Source organism: Peromyscus eremicus, chromosome 10, assembly GCF_949786415.1.
Source record: "Peromyscus eremicus chromosome 10, PerEre_H2_v1, whole genome shotgun sequence".
NCBI classification, from domain to species: Eukaryota; Metazoa; Chordata; class Mammalia; order Rodentia; family Cricetidae; genus Peromyscus; species Peromyscus eremicus.
The window spans coordinates 21446282-21464864 of NC_081426.1; the positions used below are offsets into that span (position 1 = coordinate 21446282).

At 48.7% G+C, this 18583-nt stretch overlaps 2 protein-coding genes across 2 annotated transcripts in view; both read left to right on the forward strand.

Annotated features, from left to right (window-relative positions):
- Window positions 1–529, forward strand: part of LOC131920872 (tensin-1-like) — a 75697-nt gene extending 75168 nt beyond the window's left edge. The window contains exon 4 of the mRNA XM_059275336.1: window positions 492–529. Coding sequence (XP_059131319.1) covers window positions 492–529 — 38 coding nt within the window. The remainder of the gene's footprint in view (window positions 1–491) is intronic.
- Window positions 530–11587: 11058 nt separating this feature from the next.
- Window positions 11588–18583, forward strand: part of Tns3 (tensin 3) — a 146335-nt gene continuing 139339 nt past the window's right edge. The window contains exon 1 of the mRNA XM_059275458.1: window positions 11588–11657. Coding sequence (XP_059131441.1) covers window positions 11598–11657 — 60 coding nt within the window. The 5' untranslated portion in view covers window positions 11588–11597. The remainder of the gene's footprint in view (window positions 11658–18583) is intronic.

The following is an 18583-nucleotide window of genomic DNA, read 5'->3' on the forward strand; positions in this document are numbered from 1 at the left end:
GCAGTAGCCAGGAAGCCAAAGGTACAAAAAGGGTGGGTAACCAAAATAGCTGGATTATGTCGGGAAGAGCCTCTGGGGGAAGGACAGCCCAGCCCCTGGGCTGGAGAGTTCAGGGTAGAGGGTGGGGTATGCCAGCCATAATTGATAACAGGTAGGAACTAAGGGATCCACTTTGATATGTTAAATAGGCACCTCAGCCTTTGTCTCAGGGTTTGAGACCTAACAATTATCAGCTTGGGAAATTCTTGCTGTTACATTTAGCTCTGCCTCCCATCCCTCCTGTTCTGGCCTCAGGAACAGTGTCTCCTGCCCCAGACCTGCCCCAGTGTCTTCCTGCTGTCACTGGCTTCCCTCTGTAGGAGTGCTTGTCTTCTTTATGTCTCCGTGGTCCCTGCTAGCCTTGCTTTCTCCATGCTTGTGGGTGTCCCCCTCACTTCTAAGCCCATGGCATCTCCTAGTCCAGTGACACCTCTTATTCCTTCTCTTCCCAGATTCCACTCATCTTCGTCACAAGCGAAAAGCCCACTGATGGTGACATCTACCCTCACTTACTTTCCTTCTTCTTCTTCAGTGGGGGGTATTTTTTCTGCCCCTCAGTTCAGGCACAAGCTGACGGGTACCCAGCTAGGAGGCCACCGGAATGCTCTTCTTCCGTATTTAAGATACTTTGGAGTCAATTAGTGTGCTCCCCAAGGAAACACATCTCAGAGAAGTTCTGACAGTCTTGGGAATACACCCCTGGTGTATCTTTGAGGAAAGGGTCTTCCCAGCATTGTCTTCCAGAGCCTAGAGTTTAGCCTGGGAAAGATGTTCTGAGCCTTCTTCTCCCCTACCAGGAGTTTTCTGTCGTGTCTGGGCAGGACACTTTGGTAGTGTCTCTATAGGCTTATCCATGGATGAGGGGAAGGTTCCATCTCCCTGAGACTTCCAAATACTTCAGTGTGTCGCCTGGTAGCATCCTCTCCCAGTGCTGTTCTGCGCTGTGACCATGTGTGCCTGTGGACAGCCTGCTTGTTGGGTTGTGACTGTGTGTGCTCAGGGCAGCGTTGTATCTCTAGGGTGACCTTCCCTGAGATGAGGTGATTCCATGTAGAGGTTTTTGGTTCAGATGCTGTTATATTCTACTCTAGCCACTTTTTAAAGTGAGGTTTTTTAGAAGAAATCCCCCCATTTCCCACCCCCTTATACTCTCCCCCCTCCCCTCGCCCCAGCCACCTCATTTTTAGCAGCAGGGTCCAAATGAGCACACACTTCAGTCCTGAGAATTTTAACTTGCAAAATCAAGTTTCTCTGCCACTTCTGTAAAGCTATTAATTTTAGCCAGGGATTCAGGAAGTGGCCACCCCCATGTTCCCTTAAACACAGAAATAGCCCTAGAGCTTCCTTCTCCCTACCTTCCAGGGGCAGCTGACAGAACTCATATTTGTCTATTTCCAGACTACTGACTCCCCTGAGAATTCCCCAAGATTTTCTGAAATAGCGGGTGGGTCAAGCATTTGAGGATGCCGGGGGATAGGAGAATCCTGGTTTTAGTTCTCCCATTGCTCTAAGCATCACCCTGCCTGCAGGATCTGAGGAACAATAAATACTTGCTGGGCTGTAAGGAAGGCTGGGAGAGCCTGATGAATGGAATGGAGAATGTAGGGTAAAATCTGAAATTCCAGTCTTACTGTAAATTCCCTTCTTTTGCGTTAAAAAAAAAAAAAAAAAGCTTGGGGTAGTTCACTGACGCATAGGAGGCCCTGTGGATGGCCTGACCTTGAAGGTGTTTCAGTGAATGGGGTTCGGAGGAGAGATGTGAAGGGCATGTTATTTATTGTTGATTTTGCAGTACTGAGCACTGAACCCAGAGCCCTCCACCTGTTAGGCCACCACAACCCTTTTGTGGGTGCCTTTAAAGGGGTACATCTTGGGCCTGGAGTCCTGATCAGGTGGCACAGAGGTGGCGTTTGTGGGTAATTCTCTGTGGTGTGGTATGCTAGATAACAGTGTGATGGCATCGACAAGGTTGTGTGGACACTGGTGGATAATTAGTGTGAGATGGTAGGGTAATGAATGTCACGTGGTATGAGTTTGTTGGTGTTTGCAGAATATGTATATGTGAAATAAAGAGTTAACTAGTTGGATATAAAAATTATAGTTAATTTTACTTTAATTTTTAAAAAGATGTATTTTATTTTTCATTCTGTGTATTTGTGTATGTCTGTGTATGGGGTATGTACGTGTGAATGCGGGTGCCAGTAGAAACCAGCAGAGGGTGGAGGGTCCCATGGAACCTGGAGTGAGAGGCAGTAACTGGAACATGGGTGCTGAAACGGAACTTGGATCTTCTTTAACAGCAGTATGGGCTCTTCACCATTGAACTGTTATTACTTATTATTACTTGCTATTTATTTTACATTACATCATTCTCAGACACTTTGTACAAAAGTGTCCTGAAAGAAAATTTCCTGTAGTATCCTGCTTTAAGTTGAATGCCTGAAGGCACGACAATTTCTAGTTGTTGAGTGCCCTGTCCTGAAATATGGTATTTGATGAATTGTTGTGAACAAATGAACTAATGAATGACAGGCGGTTAAGACCGCTGACCCAAGGAGAGTTGGAGATGTGATAGGCAGATCTCTGGCTGCAAGGGGTCACCTTCACTGTGGAAGGCCTTTCCCTTCTCCATATCATTAGCAACTGGTCATTGGAAATCAGCTGCTTGACCCGATGAGCCTGCTTGATGGTTTCAGATGGAAATCTCAGATCCTGCATGGCTGTAGCAGAAGCAGAAGAAGGCCACATTAGCTTGTGTGAACTGTAGCTTGACTGGGCCTCAGCTCCTTCCTTATTGGGGCCGGGGCGGGGCAGGGTGGGGGGCTTTCCTGGCAGGCAGTCTGGTGAGCATGAAGCCCAGCGGTGGGAAGTCCACACATTCCCCCTTGGCGAATGCTGCGAATGCTGCGTGTACCACTCACTCTCAAGCCTTTGAAACAGCCACTTCTTCCTTTGAGCTTTTCTTTGCAGGGAGAAGGGTATTAGCAAATGACAAGTTAGGGGTCAGGACGTTTGTACACGAGTCTCCAGTAAACTGTACATGTACTTTGTCCTGGAATCAGGGTAGCCATTCTTGACCCCCTCTTCACAGCTCCTCCTGAACACAGATAGCACTTACTGTGCCAGTTCTGTCTGGCTAAGGATAGCTGCACTTGTGGGACCAGGTCCGAAGGAGCACTTCCGGATCTCTGTCTCGCTGGCAGCAGAGATGTCCTGCTGACACCCTGTCTTGGAGTGGGAAGGGTGGACTTAACAAATCGCGTTATTTACAGTTGTTGAAAGAAATGAGAGATATGTGCCTATGCCTGCCACAGGACAAGAGGAGCTACAAGGTAGGGAGAGATGAGGTGGATGCAAGGCTGGCCGGACACGCCCACGCCCTTTCCCAGGGGTTTACAAGAGACTGGATGGCCCAGTATGAACTTTTGTAGGCCTGTCTGTCCACCTGGTAGCTCTGGCTTTCTTTCAGCACGGCAGCTGCTTGTATCCATGAATGGGCTTGGGGTAGAAGCAACACTTTGCAGCCCCTTAAGGCCGAGCTTCCGGAGTTCTACCATATTTAAGCTGGGCTTATTAGCAAACACTGAGGAGGTCAAGGCTGGAAGATTGCTGTGAATTTGAGCCTAGTTTGGGCTTCAGAGTGAGTTTAACCCTTCCACTTCCCCAAGAGAAGAAGGAAGGCCAGGAGGAGGAAGAAGAGCAGGAGGAGGAAGAGAAGTGTTTTTAAACTACCTTATTTCATTGGTCACAACAGGTCACAGAACAAACCAGGAAGACATCAGATTGGAGGGGAAGAGATAGATGGGGCCTCTTAAAAAAAGAGAAAAACAGGTTTATTTATTTTTACCTTATGTGTGCGAGAGTGTTTGCCTGCGCGTGCATATCGGGTTTGTACAGTGCCGGAGGGAAGCCGGAAGAGGATAGCAAATCCGCTGGAACTGGAGTTACGGTGGTTGTGAGCCTCTGTGGAGGTGCTAGGAACAGAATCCTGGTCCTCTGCAAGAACAGCCAGTGCTCTTAACTGTTGAGTCATTTATCTCCATCTGCGTTGACTGTACCTCCGGATGGGGGATGACTGACCCCAGGTGACGCCATTATCTCTGAAACACAAACCAGCACAAGTGAGGGCATGATGGAAATGGTGCAGGGTTCTGTGCCACAGAGCTAATCGGCAATCTTTTCTTTTTGTTAGACAGGCTCTCACTACATACATAGCCCTGGCCAGGCTAGCAATTGCTAAGTAGCTCAGGCTAGCCTTGAATTGACAGAGTTCTTCTTGCCTCTGCCCCCCCCAGTGGCTGGGATGGTGCCTGGCTTGGCAGTCTTTTCTTATCAGCAAAAATGTGAGTTACCAATGCCATTGTTCTTTGTTTGAGATTACTGGTGACACGTTGCAGGGCTGATGAGGAAGCCACTGGGGAAACGTGGCTGTGGTCTGAGACCTGGATTTTCCTGTGGAAATGGGTCTGCTTATTTTGGAGCAATTACAACTTGATCCCTGGCATTTTAAGTGAGGAGAATGGCTTTAAAAGAATCAGTCTTTCTCTGAAGCAGTTGGATTTATTGGCTTTCTGATTCTTTAGAAAGCATTTTACCCATTACCGTGTAATCTTTGTTTTTCTGTTTAGGCAATAAGACAAAGGACACATCTGGTAAGTATCCTAAGAGCTGATAGGCAGGGCCCTGGTGTTGCCTGGGGATGGGCGTCTAGGATGGGCCCATACTCCTGTGTGCCTGGGAGCCCAGTATGCAGACCTTGGCCTTGTCTTTCCTTCCTGACCTTGGACTTTGAGACAGACTGTTGTGCCTGTCTCTGGGCAAATGGTCCCGTCCTGAGGTCCTTACTAGATCTTGAGTCTGGTGAATGCAGGATGTCCCGGGAGGGGGCCCCTTTCACGCACGTTCAGAATTTCAGAATCTCTTTGCAACAAGAGACTCACATGTGATTTCTGATCTGGGGCCCATGTTGGGAGTGTAGAGCCGGGCTCTGGTGTTTCACTTCTGGTGCATTCCCCTATAAGCCCTGTACGCTTTGCCTGAAGTCAGAGAAGACCCAAGCCACCCTGCCACAGCCCCTTCTCCTAAAACTCAGAAGCGCAAGGTAGAGGAAAGAAGGACACTGAGGCCTTAAGAGCTGACGCAGGCCCAGGCCAGCCCAACCCAGAGCTGAGAATGCTGGGATGGACTTGTTGATCCCTGTACCAGAGGCATCATCTTCTCTAGCCCTGTTACCTTTAAGGGAAACAGAAAGCCCCAGTTCAGTAATTTCGCCTCCTTTTCTCCCGTCTTGATGCCTTGATTGTGGCAGGCAGCCTGGGGTTTAATTGCGTCTGCCCTGCTGGCTTGTTTCTCATGGGGATTAGAGGAAGCTAAATTGGGCTTTGCCCACTTAGTGGATAACAGGGCTGCCTGAGGAATGTGAGCCTAATTAGGGATTCCAGGGTCATGCCTAGCAAAGAGTTCCCAGGAGCAAAGGTAGAGAGGGCTCTCATCCTTGGAAAGGTTAATAAAGTCTCGGCAGCCTACATTTCATGCCCTAGTCCCTGTGGGTCCCTTGTTCTTGCAGGCTCTTTGGGGAGCTTGACCTTGACAGTCACTGGCCCTGGCCTCAGGCGCTGGAGCTGTTCCAGAAGTTGCCTTGAGTGAAGAGACTTGTTGCTGCTTGGGGGTCTAGCCTTGACTGGTGTTCGGAGAATGCTTTGGTTCTCTGAAACCTTTGATAACTGTCCGACTGAACTGTGTTCCCTCAAGTTCATGGGCTGAAGCCCAGCTCTCTGAACTGGGTTTGTAGGCATGGTCTTTTAAGAGGTGAAGTTTCAGCAAAGTCACCAGAGTGGGTTCTAATCCCATGTGACCTTTGTCCTCCTACGAAGAATCTTTAAGATACAGGTAGGGAGGTGGATGACCATGGATGACCAACTTCACAAGGCAAGGAGCAGGAAACTACCCTGCAGACACCTCAGTTTTTGTCATTTGGCCGCCAGGGTTGAGGACATAAAAACCTCTATTGTGTAAGCTTTCTGTCTATGGGGCTTCCCTGTGGCCCCAGCAGTCTAGCACAGACTGTATTTAATTAGAGTGACCCTTTGCTAAGTGACAGCATTGGGGGTGTGGGGGTGTGTGAGAAACGTTCTTCTTGATTCACCTCCTCCATATATAGTGAGTGATAATCCTGGCTATAAAAAAAAAAAATTTACAGCTTACCTTTTCTCAAGCTTAACACAATGGGCCAGTTCATTGGTCAGTGATATTTAACATAAGCTGTAAAAGCTGTAAAGTGATAAAAGGGCTTCTTGGAAAAATCCTCGCCCCAGATCCTGCTCTCTGCCGAGATGAGCAGTGACCTGACTCCCATTGCATTGTGGGTCTCAGTGGCCAGCCACTAGCCTCTCTGTTGGTTTCTCCTAAGCCCAGGAAGCCACAACATCTCTTCCATTTTCCTGACTTGGAAGGAAATTGTTGCCCTTCTGGCTTGGTGTCGAAGCTGAACTAAATTTCGTCTCCAGTTTTATGTAGTCGTGAGTCACATTATTCTGAGCAAAGCGATTTCATTCAATGTAACTTGAGCACCAAGATGGTTCTTTCTTCAAGCAGTGAATTGATTTCTCTCCCCCACACAGTGCTAAGGCGACCAGTGACCCACCTTTTTCCTCTACTCCTTTGTCTTGGCACCTGAAAGGTTGTTGTTGAATTTATTGGAAGTTATGTGCTTTTATTTATCGATGCATTTGTTTTAGTGCTGGGGCTTAAACTCAGGGCGCCGTGCATGCTGGGCTCTGCCAGACTGCAACTCCAGCCCCTGTATGCACTTAATGAATGCCTTTCCATGACTGCTGAGTGATGTTGCTGGGTTGACTCTCCTTTCCAGATCTCCAGTGCACCCATACTTGATGCCAACTCAGAGAGCTCTCCTCTGGGCAGAATTAAATGGAGAACAAACGAGAAAAGAGGCCAGCAAGCACCCAGGCTTCTGCTGGAGGGGTGGACCAGTAAAAACATGCTGGAAACTGGAGGGGCGTGTCTTTCCATTTTTCCTCCAGAGTTCTGTGACGTGCTAGGAAGCTCATTCATGGGACCCAGCAGGATTGGAATTTTTCACAAAACATTGAATGCAAACTATTTATTCTGTTCATGTAGTAGCATGTAGTGGTTACAACCATGCATCTCTTAGAGAAACTTGTAGGAAGATAATCACTCTTGACATGGCTTGGCCAAAATGAAATTTAATTGAACATGGCAACCAGGGTTGAATTCATGGTTTAATTGTGTGAACGAGAAGGAAGACATGGTCTACAAACTGTGTGTTGAACTGGGTCATCCTTTCTCTCTCTGGGGACTTTGATGTCTTGAATGGTAGTCAAGGTAGACCTAGTCCTCTCAGCACCAGAGGCTCCTGCTGGCCATGGTGAGGGGGGCAGAGGCAGCTGGCTGTGGTTAAAGCTTCCTTTTTTAAGGTAGACTCACATGTTGGTCAAAGCTCTGCCTTTTGCCCAGGGTTCAGGACTACAGGACTCTGTGAGCATACTAATAGACATGGACACATGGACATACTCACAGACAGACATGCAGACATTCTGACTTCTAGAAAACACACTCACAAACTCACATATTTCCCCAAGGCGTTCATGTACACACACATGTACACATATACACACGCTGCTCTCTCACACATTAGAGCTCCCAGGTCTCTCAGACTTCTAGTCATACATAGACAGCTCACACATTTCTCAAAAAATGGTCAATTTGGGGGATCGCACATTCTAGGCAAGCTTTGTACCACAGAGCTCACCCCCTCACATTCCTCTCAGTCCTTGAATTTTAAATATGCACACTGCCATTCACACATTTACCCATTCACTCCTGGGACAGTCATGATGAGTGGAAGGCGGCAGGCTCCCCCTGCTTCCGCCTTGATGACCAGGTTATCAACAGCCATGAGCTCCAGGCGCCCACACAGCCAGGTGTGGGTTGGGCACAGCCTTGTTTGTTTGTGGTTGTCCTTGGTAACCACAGATTAGGCCACAGACAAAGCCAAGTCAAGGCCATAAAGTGGCTAGTAGGCAGGTCTCTCAGAGGGGCCCTGGGTCAGGTTGAGAGAAGGTCCCAAGATCTACTGCTCATAGCTCAGGGTCTGTAGCTCTCCCCTGGGATTCCCTTTACTGCCACCTTTTGTCCCCTTGACTCCAGTGGTTGCTGTCATCAGGAGGAGGGGAAGGCAACTGGGACTCTCTGAAGAGCAGTCCTCCTTGATTCAGCCTCCCAGGCATAGGTCAGAATATGCTGGCTTTCTGTGTTGGTAGAGTTCAGGACCAAGACCTGCAGACAGGCGTGTCTTATAGGATGTGTTTATGGAGCTGACTTGAGCTTGCACATGCACGGCCCCCTGAGGGTGTGTCCTGATGCTTGGAGCACAGACTGCAATCCTCTAGTCTCCACCTTTCTGCAGCTTGCTCAGCCTCCATGGTGCTATGCCCTGGGTGGTAGGTGTATACCGTGGAGCCGTGCACTGAAGGAGCTATCTCAGCTCAGACTCCTGGGTAGAGACGCCTGTAGGACCGTACCTGAGGATGGCCTGGCACTGGGCCCTTGTCGCAGTCCCCTGCGTTGGTGTCTGCTACTCAGCATTCAGTACAATTCATGGCCTTGGATGGATATCCTGAGAACAGCCTAGGGATGTCCCAGGCACACAGTGTTTCCCTCAGTCATGTGAACAGGGCTCAAGGACCAGAGTGTTTGACCAGAGCTGCAGCTGAAGATGAGGACCAAGCAGATGATATGAGGTGCCTGACATTCTGATGTGGACGCTGGTCAGAGACCCTCTTCCTGTCAGCTTATGAATACCCTCTCTCGCTCTGTCATCCTCAGGAGATGAAGTTGGGGAGGTGGGCAGGTGCTTCTGCAGGTTACAGGGGCAAGAGCAGAGGTGACGATGAGCCCCAGAGCTTTGTGGGCTCCAGTGAAGAGAAGGGAGTGTGGAGAAGCTGTGTCCTGCTTTTCTAGACAGGTCAGATGGAAGGTGGAACCTACGAGCCCCCAAAAGCAGCCAAGGAGCCTGATCACGGGGCTGCTGAGTGTCCACGTGTTTCTTAGTTCCAAGCAGACTGGCATGAAGCAGGAACATGGGCGTCTTGAGAGAGGTGTCTCTATTCATGGTTCTGACTGGGGGCAATTGTCCTCCTTATTCTGAACCAGGGGGAGTAAACTAGAAGTACCGGTTACATCCGGTGTCTCCTGTCCTGATATCTGGTCATAGCTACGTTGGAAGGACACATCTTGATTGCATTTCCTTGGTTGTAGATGGTCTGTCCAGGACTTGATTGGGTAGCCTCTCCTCTCATTTGTAGTCCCTGGGGCTGTACCCTGCACACCACTTGTTTATATGGGAATGTGGGATACAGAAAACATCTGACACCCTCCTCCCTCTGTGTGTGTGTGTGTGTGTGTGTGTGTGTGTGTGTGTGTGTGTGTTTTAGACAAGGTCTCACTGTGTATCCTTGCCTGGCTTGAACTCTACTAGTAGACTAGGCTGGCTTTACACTGACACATTCACCTGCCTCTGTCTCCCAAATTCTGAGATTAAAGATGTGTGCTCATGCCCCGCTCCTCACTGTTGCTGTTAAACTGGTTTCCTTATGGCATAAGGAACTCCTTCCGTACATGCTTTTGGTCCATTACTTGAAAATATTGATGAACTTTACATTTAGGATAGTTTTCAAATTATAGAAAATTAAGCATTTGTTTGGTGTATTTAAAATCTGTATAATGCAGAATACTTGATGAGTCAATATTGATACATTGTGAACCAAAGTCCACAAGCCTATAGTGTACAAAGGGAGTTTATTGGGTGTTGTTCGTTCTGTGAGTTTGGACTGTTGTTAGTGACATGTACCCACCATGACAATGTCAATCAGAGTGGTTCAGCTGCTCCCAGCACTGTCTGATTTCCCTCTTACTCATCTCTTCCCTCAGCCTCTGATAACTGCTCCTATTTTACTGTTTCTATAATTGTGCATTTCCTAGAATGTCATAGTTGGAATCATGTAGCAGGCAGGATCTTCAGGCTGGCTGCTTCTTTTTAGTGGTATACATTTTTGTGTGCCTCTGTGTCTTTCCAGGTCCTTTGGGGCCATTTCTGCTTACCGATGACTATTATTCTGTGTTGTGGAATACAGGTGACATCCTAAAGGCAGAGACTGATTTCTCATGCATTCCTTACCAGCGTGACTATGTCACAAGGCACCAGGATGCCTGTGTGCCCCACGTGGAGGCTTGCTGGAATGGAGTGAATCACAGCATTCCATTAACCATGAGTTCCCCTTGGTCCAGTGTGGTCACCATGCTATAAGGTCCTTTCACCAGCTCCCTGTGTTTCCAAAGCCATGTGTCAGTTTTCACTTTACATTTTTTATGGGCTTCTTCCCCCATCCACCCATCAAAATTTAATATGTACATGGGGAGCTGAGGACACACAAATCCAAAATCTGTGTTTCTGTCTACTAGTTGCTGTAGGAGTACAGAAGAGATGAGGATGGAGTTAGAGGCAAGGGTGGGTGCAAAGACCGAGGACCCCTGTCTCTGCCAAGACTATGAGTCAGGATCCTGGTGGAATAATGGCCTGTCCCAGACAGATGAGTGGCCATGTGTCATGTGTTTCTTGAGAAACTTACTGAGCAAGATAAGCAAGAGGCCTATAAATAGTGTCCACATCAGGGACCAAGGTCACACTGCTGCGTCCTGCTCCAAATGGCCCAGGACAGTGACTGGTCAGACCCCTGGTGTCTTCTTCTTTTCCACAGTTTCAGAAAACTCTTTGAGAACTGGAGTGAGCCAGGGGTCTGAAGTGGGAGAGCCAGGAGAAAGCAGGGGAGTGCGGCAGGTCACAGGGGCAAGGTCCCTCAGCAGCCTCCCAAACAAACAAGAAGCAAGTCCAATGTCTTGACTCACCCAGGGACTTGTAACTCGGGGACCCAGCCGTCTCTGCGTTAACACTTTCCTTTTGGCCTTCACAGCTGTCTCACAGTGGCTGTCCTCGGGCTGTAGCAGAGGTCTCATGGCTTCTCCTTGAATGCCTAGTGAGCTGATTGTGGGAGAGCCAAAGGGAAGTCCTTTCTACTCCCTTGTGTGCCCGCGGGAGTAAATACATCAGTTCCGTATGCGTAGCTAGTTCTAGAGAAAGCAACCCATTTTGCAGAGAAAACACATCCCTGAATGTGACTGTAAAGACTGTGGGCAGCTTGGAACCACCCTTCAGCGCCCCCCACCTTCTCTGGGTCCCGCTTCTCATGCTCCCCAATGAGGAAGGACTCCTCTGGGAGTACATCAGTTGCTTGGAATTCAAGGTGAACTTCTGTTTTTATGAATGATGTGCAGATTTGTTCTTTTTCCTTTTGGATGGGTGTGTCTCCACTTTTTCCCCCCCTTGAAATTCTCAAAAGGGACCGGAACTTCCCCAGAGTTAGCAGAATGTGGGTTCTGTGGACTCCAGGGATTGGGACATAACCGCAGCCTGGGGGAACCCGCTTTGGCTGATGGGCCCATTGCCCGAGAGCCTCTTGTTCATGTTTCTTTTCCCTTTCAAGGTGGCGATTCCCTGCTCTGTGCACGTCCCCCCCGGCCAGGTAAGACTGTCACATTCCTTTGGGACTTGGTGTGATCAGGTAGGGTGGTCTTCTTGTTCAAGCTCTGCTCTCCCTGGGCACTTTTCTTACCTTGAGGGTGGTTTTCATTAAGATAGAAAATCCTGCTGGACGTGGTGGCACAAGCCCTTAGTCCCAGCACTCAGGGGGCAGAGGCAAGGCGGATCTTTGAGTTTGAGGCCAGCCTGGTCTACACAGTGAGTTCCAAGGCAGGCAGGGCCATACAGAGAAACACTGTCTTGAAAAACAAACAAACAAAAAGACAAATCCCTGTGCTCTTTTGTGGCAGCAACCTTTAGGATCAGTAACATCTACCTTTGGGGCTTGGACCCCTGAATTAAGGGACCTGTGTTGTCTTTAACGTCAGTACCAGTGTCCCAGGGTGGCTTTGTAAATGATCCAGTGATGCCAGAACATTCACCTCTGACATGTGCTGTGCTTTTATCTCACTGACAGTCAACATGGCAACACTTTCTCTTTGACCTGTCATTGGGTGGATGTAAAATATCCCCCTGCTGCTTAAGTGATTCTGTTTTGAATGTCATGACAGTCTGCCCGCTGTGTTTTCTTGGTCCCCATCCATTGTTTCTAGTGACTTCTAGTGTGGACTGGGAGGTAGGGAGCAGGTAGCCAGGAGTGGCCCTGAGGAGGCCACTGTGATGCTGCCTGCCTGAGGCTGACAGCCTCGCTTGTGAGGGAAAGCAGTGAGCCTACCACTTCTTCCAAAGCGCCTCTCATGAGTGTTGCTTGACTTACACAAACTGGATGGGGTCATGCCGCCATGCTGCTCTTCCCGTATGTAGCACCGGATGGCTTGGTTGGTGTCTTTGCTTGTTTCCTGGTTTACGGACAGAGCCCAGAGGTCTCTAGATACAAGGCCGGTTCTGGCTGTCTGTCTTGTAGGGTGGTAGAACGTTCTCTCAGGGCGCAGCTGAGAGGTGGCATTCCAGCCGTGTTCTCCTGAAGAAGCCAAGCCCAGATCCCGGCCTCACAGTTGAGCCTCGGTTTTCCTTCTGTTTCCAGCGAGGGTGGTGGTGTTCTGTGACCTCGCTGGCAGCCAAATGAAAGAAAAGGGATTTTGGGTTGGTGCATCACAGATGCCTCATTCACAGTGGCTGTTGTGATTGCGTCCCTTTGAATGCTTTCAAAGGTCTCCTTCCTCTGGGAATGTAAGCTATGCATCTGACATCATCAGCTCATGCTATGCATCTGACTATATAGACCAGCTCAGAGCATTGAGGGCAGAGTACCATAGACCCACACCCAGGCTGCCCATGCTGGTTTCAGGGCTTTTAGGGGCACTGCCAGCCACCCCCCTTCACTACTCTGTGAACTGCATAGTCAGGGTCTTGAGATACATCTGCACGTGTGTTATGCATGCCTTTGTTATGAGCATATGGGTACATAGATGTTTGTATTATACCTACCTATAATTGTTATGTTTGTATGAATATGTGTATTATACAGGTATTTGTTGTGTTTATATGAATGTGTATTATGTTTGTAAATATTGTATGTATTTGTTGTTTGTACTTTCCCAGTGTGTGTGTGTATTGTGTGTGATTATTGATTGCTCTGCCTATGAATTTGCGTGGGTGTTTTTGTGTAACTTGTGTATGTATACTAATTTGTGTCTGTTATATATGTGATTTTTATATGTACTTGATTGTGTGCATAAATATATATATATATATATTCATAAATATAAAACATGTATTGCTTAAGTTCTGAGAGATACACCACTAGCTGGTATTTACACATACTGAGTGGTATAGCCAACTATAATGGCATAACTGATGCTTAATTTTTTAAAGTGTTTTAAGCTTCTTTTGATAACATCTAACACCCAGACACACATACATTAGCCGAGGCTACCCACAGTCAGGACATCATTGCTATTCTCTTCTGTCTCTACATGTTGTCTCCCTAGGACGTCTTCAGAGGCAGTAACCCATGGAACTCTCACCTCCTGTGGTGGCTGGAGCCCCTGAAAATCTGTCTGAGACTGTTTTATAGTTAACATTAAAAAAAAACCAAAAAACAAGGGGTCTGGAGAGACGGCGCAGTGGTTAAGAGCATTGACTGCTGTTGCCGAGGACCTGGATTTGGTTCCTAGCACCCACACCATTGAAGGGGATACAGCACCCTCTTCTGGCATCCTCAGGCACTGCACACACCTGATACACATAAATACCCATGCGGGCAAACCCTTATGCATACGGTAGGAAATTAGATTGGAAATCTTAAAAAAAATATATAAGTGGGAATATACTCTGATAAAAGTTATAGCACAGGGGATGTAGCCACCATTTTCACAGCTGTTACTTGTTTTTATCGATTATTGTGGACTGGGCATCATAGAATGTGCTACATTTTTATGTGACTGGCTGTGCAGTAGGTCAGCCCACCCCAACCTCACTACAAGCACTGAGGGACTCAGTGAATCACTGTGTTAGGGCAGCGGTGGCATTTCCAGGTGGTAGGAAGCTGCAAGCTCTCTTATAATGAGACTACTGTCATGTGGTTAGTGTTTGGACTGAAATGTTATGTGGCATGCCTTTCTCTTGTTTGTCTCTCTGTCTTTGTCCCTGCCTCCCTCCAGCCCCCCCCTCCCCCGGCCCCCCGTACGTGTGCTTCTCTTCCAGGTAATCATGCACATGTCAACGCTGTATTAAGTGCTCAGACCCTTTTCAGACTGCTTTGTCGGACAGTTCTGTACATCAAAGAGATAGATCCTCCTGATTGATTTCAGCAAATTCTTGGGGGAGGTTCAGGCAGCTGAACTGTGAAGATTATGCCTGTAAGCTAGAGCTGATGCAGGGACCCATCTGGATGTTCTGGTCAGGTCCTTGGCTGTGCACCCACCCTCCTCAGCTGCCAGCCTTCTTGGCAGTGTGTGGGGTCCTGCAGGTTTTTAGCCGATGTGTGACTCTCCGTAAAGCAGGAAGGTTGGTCTGGGGCGGAGGGAATACATGGAAGAGTGGAGATGGAGGCTGCTCCAGCACCACTGTTGTCCTTACTGCCTGCACGGGAGAGGCTGTGTGGTGAAGTCTCCCCTCTGACACCTGCACGGGAGAGGCTTTGTGCCTGCATTCTGCACTGTCGCTTCCTAGTGCGGAAAGCATCCGATATTCCTTGTACTCCTGGCCCTGCATGGTCTGAGAGCCCGCTAGCATGGCCTTGGAAGTTGAATTGGCTGGAAGATGCTTTCCGATGCCACTGTGCGAACACGAGGCCACGTGACTGGTCAGGTTACTTGAGAACAGGTTTTGTTTTCCTGGTTGTCATTCACTGAGTACTTCCTCTGTGTGTGAGGTCATCTCTGAAGCTCAGCGAAGTCTAGAAGCTCCCCAAGGTCACCTCGAGATGGCTTCTTTGTCGGCCGCTGTGCATGTGCTGAGGCCAGACATCCTCACTGAGTCTGTTCCTGGAGTTAGTTAGGCTGCCTGGGCCCTTAGCAGCCCTAACAAGCTAAGCTTGGCCACCCATCCTCAACATGTCAATTAAAGAGACAAATCCTAGAAAGAACCAGAGAATGAAAACTTACCCAGTGTGCTCACAGAGGTCTGGTATACCTCCGCCCCCACCCCCTGTCCATCTTTATGGGCACTGATACATGGCTAGGTTTAAACAGAGATTTACGTAGTTGAGCAATCATGGTCAAGGTTGGTCCTACCCATCATCTTTGGCCTCTCCTCTAAGATGTTCTGACTAGTTGCTGAAATTGTGTGAACTCTTCTGGGGAGACAGTTGTCCTGGGGGAGGATGGGGGGGCGCGGCTGGCATCAGGCTTTAGCTTTAGTCTTCTCCCAGCATGAGTTTCCTGGGGGGAAATTCCAATTCTTTGGGAACCATTGTCCCAACTGTCTGATAGGAAAAGGGAGGGGCACTCCAGGGTCTTTAGAATATCTTCCCCTCCTGCCAGGATGGTTACAATGATGTTTCTAGTATTTGGTGTAACGCATTTGTAAAACAAGGAGCTGTCTTGTGCAAAACTGCCCGCTTAGTAAAAAGTGGAGAGGAAATTAGTGGTTATTCAGGGCTGCTGTATTTCCTCTCCAGGACTGGTGCCTGTCTCATGAATCCACAAGACATGTCTGTGGGATGAACATCCTCGGACCAGTGGCTGCAGACACCGTCCAAGGGCTCATTGCTCACGGATGAACTTGACAAGCAGAAGTTTCCTTGTCCTGTGTCTTCTGAGCCCCTTTAACCATTCCTGGTCTTAGTGTCATCTGAGCTGACATGACACACATGGTGTCCCTCTGACATACTCCTGGCCCTTTCTGCATGTGATGTTAGGGGGCCCGGTGACGCATGTTCTGTGACTCAGCAGACCTCCAGGTTGGGGAGCAGGTGGCCTGTGTGCCTTCTGGATGTGCCCTTTGCAGCTGCAGCTGGCAGTTGCTTCGGAGGCTGCCCTTTTGCCTTGACTGCACCTCTGTCCCGCTGCCTGCACCACCTGCCCTCCTGCTGTGTGCTGGGCTGGTGGCCTTTCCTCCACCTGTTGCCTGCCTGTGCCGCCTGCCCTCTGTTTGGTAGGTGTGAACCTGCGGAGTCCACCGCATCTAGCATGGTACAGCTCTGAGCCGCCAGATCTGTCTGCTTTGAGGGATGACAGTTTGGAACTCTGGCATATTTCATTGTCCCGGACAGTAAGAAGGGCATGATGAGCCTTGCTGGATGGACTGAGTGACGGTCTTTGATCAGTGACTGACTAGAGGGACACTGTTGATTTGTGGGAACAAAGGTGCCTTCATGATAGAGGTGAGGAGCCTTTGGAATGGCTGCCAGGCATTTATTTACCTGTGATGCTTGGCCTTCTGTTTCTTTGCTGATGGCAGAACCTGTTTGTCCTTCTGGCTTACAGAAGTGAGATGTGAGGTTGGAGTAACACATGAACTGAAAGTTAGTTGGTGTGGTTGAGAATAGGAGCTGGAAGGCAGACCTCTCTTTGCAAATGATGACGTTGTAGATGAGGCAAGTGTACAGATTGTGAATTCCCTGAGAGTCTGTGTGGAAGGGAAACCATAATGATTGGGTGTGTGTGTGTGTGTGTGTGTGTGTGTGTGTGTGTGTGTGTGTGACTGAGCACAGGATTTTGTACATGCTAGGCAATTACCCTATCAAGGAGCTACAAGAGGGCTGTAAAGATACAGCCCTTTACTCATTTTTACTTTGAGACAGGGTTCCACCAAGTTGCCAAGGAAGGCCTCAAACTCGTGATCTTCCTCTCTTAGCCTCTGGGGCAGTGAGGACCACAGGCTTGTGCCACAAGGCCTGGTTGGAGGCATGCACTTTGTCTGTAAGGAGGGAAAAGAGGAACATAGATTACATAGGAAATACAGGTGATAGGACATGTCCTGACCCAGAGCTGTCATGTGGTGGTCAAAGGTTTGCTTCATTGTAACTTCATTAAGACCCAAACCAGTATGTGAATAGTGTGTATGCAGAGGGGCACTGGTGGTTTTATGGTCTGCTCATGTCTGTTCTAGGTAGAGGGAGCCTCAATGATGAGAGAGGTGACAGGTTCTTTAAGGCAGGGCCTGCAACTCAGCTCTTCTATAGACCTACATATGTGTACATGTATGTGGTTACATGTGTACATAGGCACAGAATATAATAGTACTTACAAGTGCCAGGCTAAAGATAACTCTGGTCCTATCCAGATGACGACACGACACAGAGAGTCCTGTGATGTTGATCTGAGTTCCTGTGGGGTCCCTGTAAAGGACTGAGGGATGATTTAAAATCTCAATGCCAGCTGGGCATGGTGATACATGCTTTTAATTTTCCAGCACTTGGGAGGCAGAGGCAGAAGCAGGCAGATTTCTGTGAGTTTGAGGCCAGTCTGGTCTACACAGCAAGTTCCAGGCCAGCCAGTGAGTGATACACGGTGAGGGGCTCACAAAACAAAAACAAAAAAACAATACGAAACAAAAAGCCAAACACATATAAACACACAAAAGGTTCTCGGTGTCCTCACGCTCCACGGAACAGACAGGCTAAATGTGCAAAGCCTCACTAGCTTCTCCTTGAACTGCAGAGGACAATGAAGTCTTTTAGTTTTGTGGTTTTGCTGTTTGCCTTGTGTTATCTTGTTGTTTTGGCGTCTGGCAGGGAGAACCAGTCTGATGAGCTCTGGAGAAATCCTCTACTTCCTGGGAGCAAGGTTATGGAGGTCATGCAATGTTTCCTGTCCAGTGGATCCTCCTCTATGGAGACTGGGGACGAGGAGCCTGGGCACGGGGGAGGGCTGTCAGACAGGTGTGTGCATCTCTTGTTGGTAGCTGCCAGTTTGCAGGGTCAGGTCCTCATGCAGAGACCTAACCAGGCTGTAGACAGTAGCCCAAGAGCTTTCTGCTGAAGCTCAGAGGCAGTTCAGCTCTTTTTGTCTTGTTTCCACTTCGAGTGCTGTCTGAGGGAGCAGGTTTACACTGGTCACCAGAGAATCCTGATCTCAGGTGCAGGAGTGGCTTTTCGTATTGGAAAGCCGGGAACCCTTGGGGACAGAGGATCTGGGGAGTCGAAGCAGAATGGGGTGGGATAAGCAAAGCCAGGGAAGCAGGCTTATATCCAGGCTAGAGAGTGGAAAAGTGTGTGGCCACCAACACCTGGGGAGGAGCGCTTGTCCTTGTTTGGGCAAGAGCCCCAGTCCCGTTTCTTTTCTTTTCTTTTCTTTTTTGTTTGTTTGTTTGTTTGTTTTTTCAAGACAGGGTTTATCTGTGTAGTTTGGTGCCTGTCCTAGATCTCACTCTGTTGACCAGGCTGGCCTCGAACTCACAGAGATCCACCTGACTCTGCCTCCTGAGTGCTGGGATTAAAGGCATGCGCCACCACCGCCCGGCTTCAGGCTCATTTCTTACCAGCTGGTCCTGTCTGGTCTTCCAACCCTTCCCATTTTCTGA